At 38.7% G+C, this 17,533-nt stretch overlaps 1 protein-coding gene across 1 annotated transcript in view; it reads left to right on the forward strand.

Annotated features, from left to right (window-relative positions):
• Positions 1-13,276, forward strand: part of LIN28B (lin-28 homolog B) — a gene marked incomplete at both ends in the record, with an annotated part of 120,190 nt that extends 106,914 nt beyond the window's left edge. The window contains one exon of the mRNA XM_082668914.1: positions 12,910-13,276. Coding sequence (XP_082525040.1) covers positions 12,910-13,276 — 367 coding nt within the window. The remainder of the gene's footprint in view (positions 1-12,909) is intronic.
• Positions 13,277-17,533: the final 4,257 nt, after the last annotated feature.

Here is a 17,533-nt window from a genome sequence, read left to right on the forward strand (position 1 = left end):
TTTCATGTATCTCTTGGCCATTTGTATGTCTTCTGTGGAAAAAATTAAATTTTCATACTATTTTCAGCTCCTTAGCATAGTTGGGTGTAATTCCCAGGATTATGAAAGAACAAAGTGTTTCAAGGTATAGGAAAAATAAGATCACTGAGAAGAAACACAAAAACGTAAATTGGGTCCAATAACCCTGAGAATTAAAGTCAGTTGTGCATTTATCTGATCTCTTTTCTAGATGTTATGTGCTTAAAGAACAAAGTCATCATAATGTCATAATGATCTTTGCATCTCATGCAGTGGCTTCTCTGGGATAGATTTATTATATGAGAATTATAGGACAGTTTTCAAAAAAGGTAACATCATGACTCTCATACAGATATAAAATGAGCAAGTGTTAAAGATTTTATTTAACTCAAATGAGGGAAACAAGCAGATGTTACAACCTTTTCAAAGGAGAATCCAAAGAACAGACACATTTGTAGTTGAGGAATATTGAAATTATGCAAATGGAAGCAACACTAGCTTTTTTCCACATGGGAAAGGGAAGTAAATTGAACCTGACAGGGCAGAATTTGCTACTCTACGAGCAAGAATAACTTTGCAATTATCGGCGATTTAAAGAGCTGTAAGATAACGCCCATACAATCAGAATCAGATAATCCATAATTGTGACTGCTAGGTCTAGGCAATGCACAGTTTTCCAGGGAAGCACAACTTTTTCCTTACACATATGTTGTATTCAATTAAATTATAAACATAAAACATATAAAGAGAACGTCACACTCAAGTGTGATAAATAACACTTTGCCACTTGTAGCTCTCATATTTTTCAATGTTTCTTTGTTTTCTGAAATACATACATTTTTAGAGTTTCAAGATCAAGTATCATCCAAAGAAGGTTACCTCCTTTCACCACACCTACCAGGATATTTGTCAAGAATTTTTTTGTTAGGGAGTTCCTTGGTGGCCTAGTGGTTAGGATTCTGGGCTTTCACTGCTCTGGCCTGTGTTCAATCCCTGGCTGGGGAACTGAGAGCCTGCAAGCCGCGCAGCACAGCCAAAAAAAAAAAAAAAAAATTTTTTTTTGTTAGAGAAACACAGAAAAATTCTTTAGTTTCTTTGTTTCTTTTGTCCCACTGAGAGAAAACCAAATTCTTCATGTAAACTTTCCCAGCCAAATTTAAAGGATGACCAAAGGAGATGAAATCTCCATTGTACAAATGCTAAAGGAAGTGTATTCAAGGCAAGCCATAGTTTGGCTTATAGAAATGCACACATAAATTTGTTAATGTGTAGAATCTAGTCCCAATGGTTTGCACTTATTAAGAGTATTTGGACATGGCTTGGCTCCGTCCAAGGACCTATCTGCTCTTCTCATACCTACCTTCAGTTTTTACCTCCATCCTCAGCTCCACAGCTGTCTCTTTTTATACTAGTGGCTGTGTGTTCACAGAGTCACAGCCTTAAAATGCTCAAGTAGGGAAACAAAATTCCTTAAGGAATCAGTGATGAGAGGAAAGATCTGCAAGGATGCCTTAGCAGCTTGACCATCAATCTTTAGTCATATGAAAAGCTGGGATGATGTGAAGGGCGACTGCAACCAGTAAGGAGGGAAAAAAAAGAAGTAGCCATGAGGCCAAGAATACCTGACATGGCTTTAATTTTCAAGATGAGACCTACACAGAGAGGAGATAATATCACAGTTTATAGAGGTTATCTGAACATAGTAGCAATTTTCCTTGTTCAGCTTTCACTTGCCTACCTATGTCTGTACATGGTAAACAATTTAAGAACTGCTGATTCTTGGCAAAGAGCAATATATAGCCAGTCACAGGAAGACCAATTGGGCTAGAGGGGGAAGTGAACAGAGGTCATTTACATCTCATCTGTACTTCATCATTTTCCTCAGCAGTAGCTGGTGCTGGAATGGGAGATCAAATTTATCGATTGTTAGAAGCCTTTCCTTGGTGATTTCAGCAGAATAGTTTTAACTCCTTCTGATTCCTGAGTAGCTGTAGAGATAGAGGTGGTTTGGCACAGTCTTCTTTTGCATCTTGCACATGAATTAATCCTGAGGGTACGTTTTGGGTAGATCACACCAAGCAACGTGCTCTAGGACGACAGGTCCCCTATAAATATATTTTAATGCTACTCATATAAACATTGTCAAAGTGGAAAGTTTACGCATAGTTCTTCTTAATTCAGGAATATAGCAACAATTCAGTGTTAATAGTAAAAATATTAATTCACTAATACAACAATAGGGAGTTGTTTTAACACTCTCTTCATAGAAACTCAAATGCTACCAGCATTATTACTGGCATCAGAGGTAATTAAGCCATGGTAACATCAAAGCTTTAAATAACCAATTTGGCTAAATAACAACAACAACAATAACTCATTTGGCTAAAACTAGGATTGTATCTTTTTTTTTTTTTAATTTATTTAATTTATTTATTTTATTTATTTTTGGCTGCATTGGGTCTTTGTTGCCTCGCACGGGCTTTCTCTAGTTGCAGCGAGTGGGGGCTTCTCTTCGTTGCGGTGCACGGGCTTCTCATCGTGGTGGCTTCTCTTGTTGCAGAGCACGGGCTCTAGGAGTGCGAGCTTCAGTAGTTGTGGCACGAGGGCTCAGTAGTTGTGGCTCACGGGCTCTAGAGCATAGACTCAGTAGTTGTGGTGCACGGGCTTACCGGACCAGGGCTCTAACCCATGTCCCCTGCATTGGGAGGCAGATTCTTAACCACTGCGCCACCAGGGAAGCCCCAGGATTGCATCTTTTAATCCAGCCCTCTTTTTGCTTCCAGCTTGCAAATAACCAGCATAAATCTGGAACTGTTATCTAACCTTCCTCTGTGCAGTTCATCAGTCATGCCACTAAAATTGATTCTTGACCTCTATACATCATTCTTTCCTTTGAAATTTCTCATGCTGTCTCTTCCTTCTATGCTTTAATGGAGGAGGTGTGTGTAACAAAACGTGAGCGAGTCACTTTTTAATTGTGCAGTCCTCATTTGAATACCTAAGGTTTTTTAACCCTTAAGTATTTTTACTATGTGTTTAAATTTTCTCATATATTGTTTTGATGTTTACATCTACTTCTCTAGATTACAAATTACTGTTTCACCTATCAAGTAATCATAATGAAATTTGTCTTTTAAAATTTCTTGTGCCTCTGACCAAATGTTTAATAATGAAAAAATTCAACGTACAACATAAGGAGAAAGATCACTTTAGAATGATTTGTGAAATAATGTCAACCATAAAAATAAGGCTGTTTTCCTGAGCCAGAGCCTAAAAGAAATCATGTGATGAGCAATAAAAGTTGACACAAGAACAGTAGTGGAATTGTCCTTCTTCAGGCCAAACCAGTGCTTATTTACAGCAGATGTCACACCTGTGACACTGGTGAATGTGAAATGGTGTGGTGGAAACCAAGCAGCCCTGGGGTTTTATGTTTTCAAGCAAGGCTGCTGTGACAGATAAATGAACCAACATTTCCAGATTGCTGTAATCAGATTATTATAATCTGATTCTTCCATCTAAGTAAATACCTAATTTAAACCATCTCAAGATAAGTTAAATTTTGAATGTCTTTCCTTCGTGTATATATATATATTTTTTAATTTTTTATTTATTTATTTATTTATTTTTGCGGTACGCGGGCCTCTCACTGTTGTGGCCTCTCCCATTGCGGAGCACAGGCTCCGGATGCAGAGGCTCAGCGGCCATGGCTCACGGGCCCAGCCACTCCGCGGCATGTGGGATCTTCCAGGACCGGGGCACGAACGCATGTCCCCTGCATCGGCAGGTGGACTCTCAACCGCTGCGCCACCAGGGAAGCCCTTTCCTTCATATTTAATACCTGCACTAACCTTCTAAAAACACTATACCTTAAAGGTCAATAAGATCAAATATGGTAGATACATTGACCTTGGTTCCAGCAAGAAACCAGCAGTTTGGATAGTTGTAACACTGCCATTTCAAAAATACATGTGGCTTTTGTGTGTGTGTGTGTGTGTGTTGTCCTGACCTGGACACTCCTCCCTAACTGTGTTGGAATCATGCAAGCCGTGCTGGCAGAGTGCCCACTGCATGTAAGATTGGGTCCTATTTTATAACAAACTGCTTTTACTCCCAAGAAATTGGAAAGCATTAAGTTATCTGTATTTGAGTCCATTTTTCTCCTTGTTTTTTCAACTTTTCCATTAGCCAGAAGGGATTACCTGTGTGGGATGTCGTTTGTCACCTAAAAGAGAGATAACATTTCTATTTCAAATACAGATTTAATTTATGACCTAGAATTCATTATTATACTCCTTCTCAAGTTGTGGTGCAAAGTAGCAAATTCTCAACAAACGATTATTGTTCCGTGGAATTGCTGAATAACCTACAAGTAATTTTTTTTAATGTTTTTTTATTGTGGTAAAAGTTACATAATATGAAACATATTTTTCTAACCATATTTAACTATACAGTTCAGTGGCACTAAGTACATTCACATTGTTGTGCAACTCTCACCATTATCCATCTCCCAAATGTTTGACCTTCCTAAACTGAAACTCTTATCCCTTTTAAAGACTAACTCCCCATTCCCCTCCCCACCCCCGACTCCCAGGCCCCTGGCACCTCCCAATTTACTTTCTGACTCTATTTTTAAACATAATGGAATGAAATACAAAAATGCCTGATGCCTTCCGTGTGGTGGAAGGGCCCTTACATGAAAAAGGCTCCCTTTTCCCCAGTTCCTCCAGTGATTTCTCTCCCTTTCATGTCCTCTACTCTTTAAAAACTGTTATATGTTCCATCCCTACTTCTCTTGACCCTGCACCACCATTCATCACATCTGTCCCCCACATTTTTCCATCTTATCTTCTTGTTTTTATAAGATGATGAAAGGTTTGTGAATAGAACTATTACTATATTTTAGCTGGTTGTCAAGATACTGTGGGGCATTTTTAGCTGGTGTTATGATACAGACGACAGACCATGGCATTAATCAGAGAGAGTGTCCAAAAACTAATAAACATAAGACAATCCAAAAAGCAGTCAGGCAAAGACATCAAACAAGATTTTATATACATATATATACACATATGTATGTATATATTACCGTCCAGCCAACTATGCACATACATTTTATTAGTATCTAGTACAAAGTTGTACTCATTGTAGATATTCTTAAGTGGTTTTTTTTTTTTCTGTTTTTCATTTGAGTTTATGAAAATGATTGCATGGGTATTATAAGCAGTTGAGTCCCCACTGATAGGCAAGGTATCTAGGTAATAGCACATCATAGAACCGGATGATAAAAGAAGTTAGTAGTTGGTAAGTAAAAAATACCCTTTGAACTCAGTGCAAACCCCACATCAGTTTAGTAAATGGTCTGAGCACCGAGGTTTGGAGGAGGCACAGAGTCTTCATTTCCTCTGCCAGCAGCTTCGAGTTCTGAGTTCACATTAGTTCCATCCACATCAGACTGACCCTTGCTTACTATGACTAACACTAGGCCATAGAGAGCCATCCAAACATCTAGCAGTTATTCACCGGAAAGAACTGAATGGCAGTTATACTGACTAAATTTTGCTTTTTAAAAATAATTTTGAAAACCAATCCTTAGGGTGGTCTAACTAATAAGCAGATTTTAAACCATCCATTATGCACTTTTATTTTTCTCTTAGTTTAAAAAACAGAGTGGGCAGTAGTAACTTTATTAATGGTGCTATTTTAGGTGAAATGTAGTTTAAATATTAGAGGTTTTAAAAATTCCATGGCTAACAGATTTTATAAAAAGCAGAGATCTTTTTATTATGTTTATATTCATTTGTATGTAATAGCCAGAAAAATTTGGCCATTAGAAATGTTTGCAGGAGTATCTCTGTAGGAAATAAGTTTATATGGTTTTGAGAATTACTGTAGATGGAGGCAACAGAAGATGGAGAATTAAAAGAGTTATTATGGGAAATCAATAAATGTTAATTGGTAATGATGGTGAAGTTTAGAGAATGGAGCAGTTGATTCAAGAGCTGTAAATTATCACCCGTTTTGATGACATGGGTGCCTCCCCATTGAACCCATCCTTGATTGATGAACTAAGAACTGAGTAATAACCTCAGAAACAGAGAAGCTACTTGTGAAGCTAAACTCAGTAGATTTTTGCAATGTTTTCCTTCCAAAATAAGCAGGAATCAGTGATGGTAAAAAGTTGTGGGCTTTTGTGCTTACAGCTAGAAGTTTCAGGGAATCATTTTTAGTTTTCAGTAAAGAAACAAGATCTACACACACCTTTTTCCTCCCTCCCTCCCTCCTTTCCTTCCTTCCTTCCTTCCTTCCTTCCTCCCTTCCTTCTTTCCTTCCTCCTTCCTTTCAAGGCACCGGTGAACTGTTGAAACAGTGTTTGGGGACTATTCAGTGTTCTGTTTTGAACCACATTCCTTGTGGTTGGGATTACAAAGCGCTCTCTCTTGGTCAAGGTTGTCGGCGGTAAACTCAGGTCTGTAGACAGCTGTGGTTCTCAAGTAGCTGCTCACTATCATCTGGGAAGCTTTTTAAGAAGTACTGATGCCTGGGGGGTCTGCCCTCAAAGATCCTGATTTAATGGTCTGGAGTAGGGCCCAGGCATAAGTATTTTTTAAAAAGCTTCCAAGGTGATTCTAGAATCGCTGATGTACAGGTTAACTGTTAGATGACTGACAATAATAATGAAGGTCAAATTATAAAATGGAAATGCAGCTTTATAATTGCTCTTTTTCCTTTTTCAATTACGTAAACTATAAATTTTCTGGTTATTTAAAAAAGAAACTATACAAGAATTTATGGAGTAAAAATGTAAGTTCACCTTCACCTTTACCTGTATTCTCTCCATATGTAACCACTGTTAATGTACTGTTTATCCTTCCAGTGGTTTTCCATGCATTTAAAAATGCATATTTACTTATATATAGTGTTTTTAAATGAGATTACACCATCTTTTGTTTATTATTCTGTGGTTCGCTTTTATCACTTAATTTGGCTTGGAGATCTTTCCATGTCAATACATATAGATCTACCTCTTTTTTTTTTTTTTTTTTGCGGTACGCGGACCTCTCACTGGTGGGACCTCTCCCGTTGCGCAGCACAGGCTCCGGACACGCCGGCTCAGCGGCCATGGCTCACGGGCCTAGCTGCTCCGCGGCATGTGGAATCTTCCCGGACCGGGGCACGAACCCGTGTCCCCTGCATCGGCAGGCGGACTCTCAACCGCTGCACCACCAGGGAAGCCCCAGATCTACCTCATTTAAAAAAATATTCTTTTACCTCATTCCTTTCAATATCTGTAGAGTGTTTCTCAGTATATGTGGGCTTTAATTTCCTTTTTCCTTTTCACATATTTGTAGCTCAATGGTAAAGAGCAAAAACTCTGTAGCCAGACTACCTGGTTTTGACTATAAGTATTTATTATTGTTGGTGGTATTATTACCATTTAATTTTTCTATTTTTTACCAATATGGACAATACTGTAGTTAATATTTTAGTACCCAAATCATTATGCTTATCAATGAATATTCCTGTAGGGCAAATTCCTAGCGTTAGGGTTGCTGGCTCAGAGAATATGCATATTAATATTTTGAAATGTGCTGTCAAATTTCCCTCCAAGAGCAATTTACATTTGCTCCAGCCAATAGAATCTCACTGCAGTATTTATTTAATTTATTTTTTTTTGCAGTACGCAGGCCTCTCACTGTTGTGGCCTCTCCCGTTGCGGAGTACAGGCTCCGGACGCGCAGGCTCAGCGGCCATGGCTCACGGGCCTAGCCGCTCTGCGGCATGTGGGATCTTCCCGGGCGGGGGCACGAACCTGTATCCCCTGAATCATCAGGCGGACTCTCAACCACTGCGCCACCAGGGAAGCCCCTCACTGCAGTATTTATTTCAAGGCCTCAATAAATTGTTCACATCACAGTGTGGCTTCATGGGCTAATAACCACAATGACTGGAATTTATTTTCTTTATTTTGGCTGGAATTTCATTGAGTCAGTTTGATAGCTCTGATTATAGCATATCAACCTGAAGTTCCAATTTACGGTCTTAAACATATGATTAAGGAAAATGGAAAAATTATTTACTGATTTTTGGTTTTTTTTAGATTAAAAACTTTCCACATAGAAAGTACAAGAGGGGTAGGGGGAAATAACTGGGCTTTGGCAGTGAAAAGTCTGACCTGGACTAGTAGCTACAGCCTTTAGATGGAGCAGCTCAAAGAGAGAAGCTCACTTCCGCACACCATAGTGAGAGAATAGTAACCCAAGTCTCAAGAAAAATCTACTTCAAATCTGTGTGTTTGTTGGCATTTTAAATTCAGGACGCTTATATGTTTTTAGACTTTTACATAATAAAATTTACATCAGTATCGTTGGGTATAATGTTTTTATATAATGAAAATGCAAGTGAAATTTATTATTTTCAATTCAAATTTCCTTCTCTGTATACTCTCGAGTCTTAATTTTCTCATCAACACAACGTTGATATTTAGTACCTACTTCATAGGATTTGGGGGAGGAGTCAATTTTATATTACATATTAAAAACCTTTAGGGACTTCCCTGGTGGTCCAGTGCTAAAGAACCCTCCTTCCAATGCAGCGGACGATCCCTGGGTCAGGGAGCTAAGATCCCACATGCCATGGGGCAACTAAGCCCGCGCACCACAACTCCAGAGCTCGCGTGCCTCAACAAGAGAGAGAAAACCCGCACATCTCAACGAAGATCCCACGTGCCACAACAAAGACCCAACGCAGCCAAAAAATAAAAATAAAATAAAATAAAATAAAAAACCTTTTGCACAATGTCTGGAATATGGTAAACTCTTAATAAATTGAACCTCAGTATTATTCCTATTATTATCATTTTAATTCTGTTAACAGTGTGTTCAGCCCTGCTGTGGATAGATTATTTTATTTTTAGCATGAGTTAAGGTAATTGAGGGGGGATACTGGCTTTTGTATTTCGAAAGATACACATGAAAGATTTTCTGGTGTTAAAAAAATTTCTCTGGTGTTAAATATGTATTTGTTCCATAAGAACCCTTTTTAATAAACATAATTCACTACTAACCAATATTTTTGAAAACTCAATATTTTTACCATTGTACTTAGGAAAAATATATAAAAGTTAACATGATTAAAATGTTTTTATTGTTTAGTTGGCTTATAGTCTTAGGTGTTTGGATATAAGAATAATAAAAGAAACAAATGTGCATAAAGAATAGGTTGCTTTGGTAGAGGTCAGAAAATGTGTGCACTGTTAACTGTCTCTAGCTCTGTGGTTCATCAGCATTCTCCAACTCTCCTCTTGGTATTTTGGGGCAGATCCTATGGAGTGAATAAGCTATATACCCAGTTGTGAATTTAGATTGTTTGGAAGCTTTCAGAATAAAATGAGGGCTTCTGGAAGGTTGGCCTAAGAATCTGTCTCTCTTACCCTCAGGAGGTACAGGGTGAGCATATTGCTTCTGCCACTCTGGATCCTTTGCTGTCCTGCTCTCTTGGGGTCTGTGATGGCATTTCTGCCCATCCTCCTACCTCCCACGTTCAGACTGGGATCCAGCACTCCCAGGTCTTGGGCTGAATGACACACAATTGAATTAGATAACAAGTGTTCAGACAGAGTAAAATCGAAAACTGTAGCCTTGTTGAATGTCATTAGTATCACTTCTGGATTTTAGTTGGACTGTATCGGAGTTAACAACGATAATCTCTTCAAAGAGTTGGTTATCGTTTCTCCAGATTAGTTTCTGAAACTCTTTCCTATCTGTGACTTTTCTTTACCCCTCTGGCCTCCCATTTGAAACTTTACTGATCCTTTCTCTCATCTCTCTTTTCCAGGGATTTTAGCACTTTTCCCACTCTGTTCTCTCTCACTGATACTGTTTTACTTACTGTTCTTTCAGCATTCCCTTCCTCTTCAGAAGTTTATAGATCACTGTATCCTTATCCTTAATGCCTCCCTCTAACCCCCCAGAATATGGATCTAAGTTTCCATATATATTCTTATTAAGTTAACACTTTAAAATACTTAGAAGCGCCTACGTTATATTTTTTTTCTGTTACACTTTTAGACAAGCAAAGTTGACTTTCTCTCTTTATGTAGTGTCACCTCTCATTCTATTTGATCACTTCTGGGACCTGTTTTAATGCTCGTGTCACAACATAAAATTCATGCAAATTAACAAAAGCAAGCTGATTTGGAGAGGTGTGGAGAGTGTACAGAGGAGCCTAGTACCGTCCAGAGCTTTGTATGGAGAATGTGGTGTGATATTATTTGTGAGCTGTTCCATTTTCCTGTCGGTCCCTTGGGAAGGAAGGAGTTTCATAATGGGGTGTGACCTGCACTTCTAGTAAGCGTGATTGGCATTGAATGTTTAAATAGAAGAGAAGAATACATATCATTCCTCCCCTTTAAGGCAAAGCACAAATATACTGAATGCAAATCTTTTCAGTGTGGAAGGCAGTCTGGCCTGATGATAGCATGAATCTGAAAAGCTAAGGGAGTGAATTAACTATGCAGATCAAAATGCAAGGAAGCCAAAATTCCGTAGTATCCTTAAAAGTAACTTTTAAAACCGAGATGTAATGGTAAATACACATACAGAATATGATGGAAGACCCCATTTGAAAAAATGGAATTCTGACATCAGCCCCTTGGTAAATGAGTGGGCAAATGGTTCCCTGAATTGGGTAGCAGTGCACATACCACAGTGACTGATGAAATTGATGTGTCGGTGGGAGAGCGGCTCTATTACTCAATCCTTTAACCTGTTTCCTCTGTCTTGAAAAATGAGCTTCTGAGTGGATGTTATCCTCAAGGAAGTGAATTTAATTCAAAAGAAGCTGTTTTATAGATGGGCAAATTTAGTTTAAGAATTCACTTTTCCATTATAGAAGAGAACTATGTGGAAAAACATTATTATAAGTAATATGCTTATATTTCTCAAAGATGCCTTTTTTTTTTTTTTTTTTTTTTTTGCGGTACGCGGGCCTCTCACTGTTGTGGCCTCTCCCGTTGCGGAGCACAGGCTCCGGACGCGCAGGCTCAGCGGCCATGGCTCACGGGCCCAGCCGCTCCGTGGCATGTGGGATCTTCCCGGACCGGGGCACGAACCCGTGTCCCCTGCATCGGCAGGCAGACTCTCAACTACTGTGCCACCAGGGAAGCCCAAAGAGGCCATTTTTGAGTGTATTTTGGGGACCTGAATTTCAAGCATTAGTCAGTAATTTTTCTTTAATTTTGAATTATCTCTTAGAACACGTGGCTAAAAAAACATTGAATCTGCATTGTAATAGTTTCATTAACTTATTAAGGTATGTAATTACACAATAAATAATTTAATCATAAAAAGTGATTTCTTAGTTTTTCCCATTAACTTTTGAAAATATGATGCTTTCTTTTTTCCTGACATAAATACTTGTTAATTACTGCAAAGAATAAAAGCCCATCTTGTGAATCCATTATTCTAAAATTTGCAAGGTAATATTGATAACTGGAGAAGCAGGCTGTTAGTTATCCTAGTTTTTGCCAAGTAAAAAAAAATTCACTCTATAACTTAGAAGATAAAAATACATAACCATAAGTATCCTACATATACTTCCCAGTAGGTTAATAGTAGTTTGTCTTAGAAGTATATGGTAATATGAGTTATTAAGCTTGCTAGTCTCTCACACACACACACACACACACACACACACAAATCTAATTAATTATAATTATTTTGTCATTATGATCTTAAGCTGATTCTCACAGTTACCGCCTATTTTGCTATCATTTTTTAAAAACGTGACCTATTGTGTAAATTTCATAATGAGAATTATGGAGTCATAAATGTATTTGGAAAATAAATTTAAAATAGAAAGCCCTTAAAACGTTTCATTTGGAGACAAATCAGTAAGCAAATTTTGTACTCAACAAGTAGGTTAAAAACCTTCATAAATATAAAATTTTATTCTCTCCAGTTGATGGTGTTTTATTGTTTTTAATATAAAATTTTAGAAGAAAGAAAATGTGACTGAAATTGAGCAATGTAGCTTCCAAATAATTCCTCAGCTTTTGGAAGCTGTCAGAATTTCAAACATATAGTACAAGCTGTGCCCCCAGTGTGCATTCAGGTATTAATTAAAGATGGATTTATATTTATTTCAACTTAGAAGAATTTACCCTGAAGGAAAACTAACTTCTTACAGAAAGAAAAGAAAGTTTTTCCCACCCCTGAACTAGCATCAACCTTTATTAATCTGATCTAAGTATCTAAGAAGCTTAGATTAATCTATATTAATCTGATCTAAGAAGATTTCTTTTACAGCATTCTTCTGATTCAGACACTTTCTATCTTGTTCTAATATTACTTGGTAATTCCCCAAATACCATTCACCATAGATGTCTGACTGACTTATTTATCAAATTTCACTGCACTAATTTGTGCGATGGGAAAGAATTCTTCCAGTTCAACAGGTTTCCACAGGCAAATAATTAACACCCAAAGAAATGTTAAACTCATAATATTTAATTCGGTCTATAATTTTCCCAGTTGCTGGTTGAGTTGGTGTTGCATTTTAGTCAACAGCTGTGTTTTTTAACTGCCTTTTCCACGCTAGCTGGTTGTTTTTTTGTTGAACGTGGCTGCCCTCTAGTGGACTAAATTTCCTTTACAATAACCTGTCAAATCTAAAGCAGTCATTTACATATGGAAGTGATTAGTCTTTCATGCTTTCGGACTCTCGTGTTTCATTGACTTTTGTGTTTAATACAACACGTTTGTTGTTAAGAAGGCATATTAAAATAAGCTGATCTCTTGGACGGTCTGCGTGTTTTAGTATATTTTCGACTTCTGACCTATTTTGTGAGACATGCTCCTTCTCAAGATCTTTTCGTTTTTCTTGTCGCAGATGCTACAACTGTGGTGGCCTTGATCATCATGCTAAGGAATGTAGTCTACCTCCTCAGCCAAAGAAGTGCCATTGCTGTCAGAGCATCACGCACATGGTGGCGAACTGCCCTCACAAAACTGTGGTGCAGCTGCCCGCTGGTTCTCAGGGAAGACAGGAAGCAGAGCCCCAGCCGTGCACCGCGTTCCCTCGAGAGGTGGGGGGTGGGCACGGCTATGCGTCACCACCATTTCCTCAGGAGGCGAGGTCCGAGGTCTCTGAGTGGCCAGGCACGTCACCTGCAGAAGCTTCCTCCACAAAGTCATCTGCAGCACCAGAAGATCAAAGCAAAAAGGGGCCTTCCGTTCAAAAACGGAAAAAGACTTAACCCTTTTTCTTAACGTTATCGTTTTCTCTCCCCGGTTGGGAAGTCTACCTCATGCAAATACAGGGGAACAGTATTTCACAAACAGCAGCTGACCTGGGATTTTTAACTACTGTTGAGGAACTGTGAATTTTTTTAAACAGGCAAATCACTCTAAGCAAATTACCTTTGAGCAGGGTGTCATGTGTCATGTGACTCAGAGGATGAGATGCTCTGTGTATCTGTATGTGCATGTGTGAGAGGGAGAGAGCCTGAGCCTGTGTGTGTGTGTAGGAGGATTTTCTATAGAATGTAGACATATATATAAAGAGGGTTTGTCTTTATATATGTGTGTATAGAGATGTCAGCACACAGCCTCCCTCGCAGAATTGGACATCCCCAAGAATTGAAAACCCAGGTAAAGCATTTTAGATGGTTTTGAAAATAACCCTTGGAGTTTTTCTTGAAATACCATTCCCTTTATATTACATTAGGAAAAAACAAAACAAAACAAAACACGACTGTTACCTTTTATGTGAACCAAAGGATACTTCAGATCTCAGCGCTGCCAATCCTATGGTACTAAAGGTTTTTAAGACATCAGTTCTCCCGAATTTGGGATTGCCTCTTTTTCTTGATATCTGTAGAGTGTGTCCCCCACCCCACCCCCTTTGAAGGCAGTACCTTAACTCCATATGCCTCTGACTGCCATAAGCTTTTTTGAATCTGGGATACATGACTCCAGAAAAGACAATGAATGTGTAATTTCTGTGCCGATATTTCAGTGTTTTTAATTCATACGTTTTGATTGTAAATTAGTTGCCTATTCAGAGAAATGAAGGGGAGGGCAATGTATAAAGGTAGTGACTTGATTGTTTTCAATGGTATTTTGATACTCGTTATAATCTTTTACCTGTTGTGAGGTTTTTGAGGGACTGTGGCAACAGCAGCTTCCCTTGACCAAGTCAGTCCTTCTAACCATCGCTTTGAGTGGAGGCCTCCTTGTTTACTACTGAAGACCTTGGAGGAAAACTCCAGTTGTTTGGTGTATGTTTTTGGTGGCTGTTTTTATTCCCCCTGGAGAGTTACCTAACTTATTTCTGAAACAAACAGACAAAACAGCACAGATGTGAGTAAAATGCCAGGGTTGAGAATGAACATTTAAGTGGATGCTCACAATTGCCCGATTACGTATGACCTTGAATAATATTAAAAGGCTCCGTGTTTGATGGCGGGCGACTAGCGTGATGAGCCTGGGGTAGGAGGTTCCCAGACCTCTCCTACCAGAGAGCTAGGAGTATTTTATACAATACAGTTCATCTTAGGGGAATTCCCTCATGACTGCTCCTGAAGGGACCTATGTGGGAGATTCAGGATGGACATTCAGTGATGGGGACAGAGGTGCTTCTCAGGTTGGTCCTCAGTTACAGTAGTAAACTGGCTGGGGGCCAGTCATCGTATTGGTCCCTTCAGGTCTCAGTCATGAAAAACATTCATTCTGGTGTCATCCTGGTTCTAGATGTTACGGATCAATTTTGGAAACATTTCCAAGAAGGTACCAATTAGTGGTAATGCTTAACCTTGGCAATAAATATAGTTGTGTATGAGCCTGTTGGTGTAAGCTCAGATAATCAAAACCAGAAAATAGCAAGATTCAAATGAGACACGTTCTGCTGAACAGTTTCTGCTCCCTCCCCGACGTGTCCTGCCGAGGGAGGCTTGTTGTACAGTTGCTGCCGTTTCAGCAAGCAAGCCACGCAGAAGGAGAGCGAGCCTCGGGCTGGGCTGCCAGCCCTTCCCAACTCAGCTTGAGTTGACAGTGTTTGTGAGAATCTCCATGGGACATACTGAAATATCAGTGTGCTGTGATGCAAAGCTTACCTTTGACGATATTGAATGTGATAAATAGCTATAGAGAAGTACTTCCTTGCCTTATGTGAGGATCGTAAGCTTATTTAAATTATGTAGACAAATCAAAGTGGCATTGCTTAATTTTTAGCAGGTATAATAAGCAGGTTAACAGTAAAAATGCAAAACATAAGTCACTTTGAAAATTCAAACCAAAGTTCCTTGACCTTATTAGAAATAGGAAATTATGGACTTGAGAATTGGACATTCCCTGTTTACATATAAAAAGTTCAGAGCTGAGTTCATGGTTTTAAAAAAGACACACAGAAAGAAACATGTTATAACTATGGACCTTATGGGTGCAACTTGAAATCATTTTTCAGCATCTCACCAGACTGAACTAAGCACATACCAAACCTATCTTATGATTAAAAGTTGGGGTTTATTTTTTATATAAGAATATTATCACTATTACATAACACACTCAGGACAAAGAACTTTGCTCAGGGAACATACCATATAATATTTTTGTTTCTTTACAGAATAGTCTACAGTCCTGCTTACTCAAAACAAACCAAATAACTTAGACCTGTACGTAAGTATTATGTACTGATGTTAGTAATAACTACCTCTGAGTTTGACATAGATCAAAATTTCTGAATATCAGATATCGGTTCTCCTATTTTTATTTCATGTGAAAAGTACTCTAAAGGAGACTCCCTCAACTCCTTGCATATGTGAATATCACTGACGTAAGCACAGTGTCCATTTACATGGGTGAAATATTATTCTGTTTACAGCAAAAGGCTACCTCATAGTTGATGCACAGCACACCTCTATGCTGCTCCAGCCTTACAATGGCTGAAAATGCTCTGGTACAGACCTTGTTATCTATAGTATAGATAGCAGTTCACAACTGCACGTTTCTGACAAACACTTGTGAATCATGAAGCATCTCATCTAGTTAGCAAAGTCTCCGAGCATTTCCTTCAAGTTATCATGTATGTTGTTTAAAGACTTATAGGGACTCTTCCACTGAAGCAAAACAGAACACACAAGCAATCTTGGAAATAGCTACTTTGCCCAGAGGTCAGTCGGTTGCAGGAAGAGGTTGGGAAGAGAGGTTGGTTGTGTGAGTGTTTTTGTGCTGGGCAAAACTTGTCAAAGAAAGATGCCAATCTCCTTCGTTTGTGTCTGTGCCGCCCTGAGGCCAAGTGTCTTGCAGCATTATTGCCCAGGCACATAATTAACTAGCACTGGGTGCCAAGGAGTGAACATAGAGTGGACGTGCAATGCCATTTCTAGCTACTGAGGGGTAGGGTCTGTGTGAAGCATCAGTTTACAGGAGTTGCTAATGGGTCGGGCAGGAGGTCAGTGAATTAGTTGCCCCTTGACCTCACCCCCCCATGTCAACACAAATGTAATTCCTTAGAAAGATGCACTACCGGTCTCTTAGCCCTGTGAGCTATTCATTGCTACGTGGCAGATTATAGTAGCAACAGTTTTATGCTTGCATTTCTAGTCTTTACTAGAAGCCTTTGGATGTATTTTTACAGCTGAAAGATTTAGAAAGATTTTTACCTGCTTATAACTTGGAAGTTTGGCGTGCAATGTAGGGGAAAAGATCAAGAAACATCATGTTATTAGCATTGGTCCATCTACAAATAAATATAGGGTGTTTTTATTGCCGGTATTTTTTTCATGTTCTGGCCCAGTTTTATTTTGCACCAATGTGGCCCCAAGTTACTGCTAGTTGTATTTAGTTTGTGAATAGAAGCCCATAAGTGTTAATAGACTTTGTAACATTCACTGTAAGATGAATTATACAGGACATGGGAGATCTCATTAAGTCTTAAAAAGTTAATTTAAATTAATTTATCTGTTTTCTCTAAGAAATGTTTATCATAAAATATATATGTGTATTTCCCCTTTGGTTATAAAATTTGGGGAAGTATGTACAAGTGCAGCTGCACGGACTTTAATTTTCCAGCTGTCTTAATGAGGTTTGTTTGTTTTAGGGAAGAACAACTTGTTAAAAGCATCGAATTCTGTCTTACATTGCTGTCAGCAGCCTCTTTCAGATGTGGTGGTTGTGTGATCTGTGTCATAGTTGTTCAGTTAGAGTGAGAGGTTGACCTCTGAATCGTTGTTAAATTGTCTACTTGGAGCAAAGCTGCAAAGTTATGGTAAAGTGCTGTACTGTGAGAAACTATTAGGACATTTAATACATCTGTGGCTTCACGTGTGTGAGAGTTACCAGCTTGAAAATGATGGTGTTGACTACCTCCTGAATTACAGCTACCAACCACTGGCACCCACCACCAGCTGGCTTTAATTAGTGTGTGTTGCTTCTTGGTATTAACAACTTTAACCATAATAGAGACCAAAGTGAACACTGATTTCTATATGTCTTTAATATGGTGTTTTATCTAG

Source organism: Grampus griseus, assembly GCF_964374135.1.
Source record: "Grampus griseus genome assembly, chromosome: 13".
Lineage (NCBI taxonomy): Eukaryota > Metazoa > Chordata > Mammalia > Artiodactyla > Delphinidae > Grampus > Grampus griseus.